Source organism: Eimeria tenella, genomic scaffold, assembly GCF_000499545.2.
Source record: "Eimeria tenella Houghton genomic scaffold, Eth_scaff1780, whole genome shotgun sequence".
Lineage (NCBI taxonomy): Eukaryota > Apicomplexa > Conoidasida > Eucoccidiorida > Eimeriidae > Eimeria > Eimeria tenella.
In genome coordinates, this window is record NW_013541610.1 from 334 (window position 1) to 1,729 (window position 1,396).

Genomic DNA, 1,396 nt, shown 5'->3' on the forward strand with positions numbered 1-1,396 from the left:
CCCTGGAGGCGCCGCTGGGGGCCCCGCTGGGGGCGCCGCTGGGGGGCCCCCTGGGGGCCCCCCTGGGGGCCCCCGGGGGCTGCGAAGCCGCAAAAACCTTTCTGGAACTCTGCGAAAAACATGCTGCTGAGGGGGACCTGCTGGGGCTGCTGCCGGCGACGGGAAGGGGCACGAACGCGCTGTGCGAGGCGGTGGCGGAGCTGCTGCTGCAGCAGCAGCAGCTGCTGCAGTGCGTGGAAACTTTGGCTTCGCTGCAGGCCATTTGGCCCCTCATGGGCCTCCACATCTCCAGGGCCTTCGCCCGCAGGGGCCTCTGGGGCCCCTCAGTCTCAGCTTTGCTGCGCTGCCTCAGCACTTTCCCCGAAGAGGCTTGTTTGCTGCGGCAGCTGGCTGAGCTGCTGCTGCGGGGGGGCCTCCCGCTGCTGGCAGCAAAAGCTGCTGCCTTTGCTGTGGACCTTTGCCCCACAGTGCCCCGCTACTGGCTCACCCTCGCCAGGGCCCACACGGCTTGCTGCTGCTGGGGCCCCGCCCTCCTGGCCCTCAATGGGGCCCCCCGGGTCTCAGTACCCTTTCCTTGGTACCCTCAGGGCCTCCCTGCTGCTGCTGCTCTCGCAGCTTTGCCCGTCTCCGAGCCTCGCCTCAGGGGCCAGGGCTACTACTCCGAGCTCTGGCTGCCTCCAGTCCGCCCTTATTTGCTGCCTCTGGCGCCTCAAGACGACCCCGCTGCTGCTGCGCAGCAGCAGCGCAGCAGCAGCAGCAGCAGCAGCAGCAGCACGCGCCCAAACACCCCCCACGCAGACAGCCCCTCTCCGCCAGGGCATTCCAGGAGCCCGCACGGCACCCTCAGCAGCAGCAGCAGCAGCAGCTACGGGCGAGAAAGCGAGGCGGGAGACGGTGCTGCAGCAGCAGCAGCAGCAGCAGCTCGAGCAGCAGCAGCGCCGCGTCCCCGCCCCGGGGGGGCTTTTGCCCACAGGGGCTTCGGGAGCTCTTTTGGCCTCGCCCGAGGCCTAGACGAAGCTGCTGCTGTTGCTGCGCATGCAGCACTGCTGCAGCGGGGGGCTGACAAGCCCCACAGCAGCGCAGCGCATGCAGCGCGGGGCACCCCCTGCATGCACGCCAGCAGCAGCAGCAGCAGCAGCAGCAGGACTGCGGAACACCTCAAGGCCCTCGCGAGCTGCAGAGCCCTCGAACTAGACCTTTCAGAAAGGAGGCAATATGCTGTTCTTGTGTCTCTTCACAAACGCATTGGCCTCAGGGGCCTCAACTTGCTGCGGGGGGCCCTCTTCCACTCCGCTGCAGCAGACGGGGGGCCCCCAGAAGCCTTTCTCGAGCCGCACCAGCAGCAGCAGCAGCAGCAGCAGCAGGCGGTTCTTGCGAGCTGGGGCGGGGGCCTCAC

The 1,396-nt window shown here is 68.6% G+C and overlaps 1 protein-coding gene across 1 annotated transcript in view; it reads left to right on the top strand.

Annotated features, from left to right (window-relative positions):
- Positions 1-272: 272 nt before the first annotated feature.
- Positions 273-1,396, top strand: part of ETH_00039960 (uncharacterized protein) — a gene marked incomplete at both ends in the record, with an annotated part of 1,302 nt that continues 178 nt past the window's right edge. Inside the window, one exon of the mRNA XM_013373832.1 lies at positions 273-1,395. Within this exon, the coding sequence (XP_013229286.1) occupies positions 273-1,395 (1,123 nt within the window). The remainder of the gene's footprint in view (position 1,396) is intronic.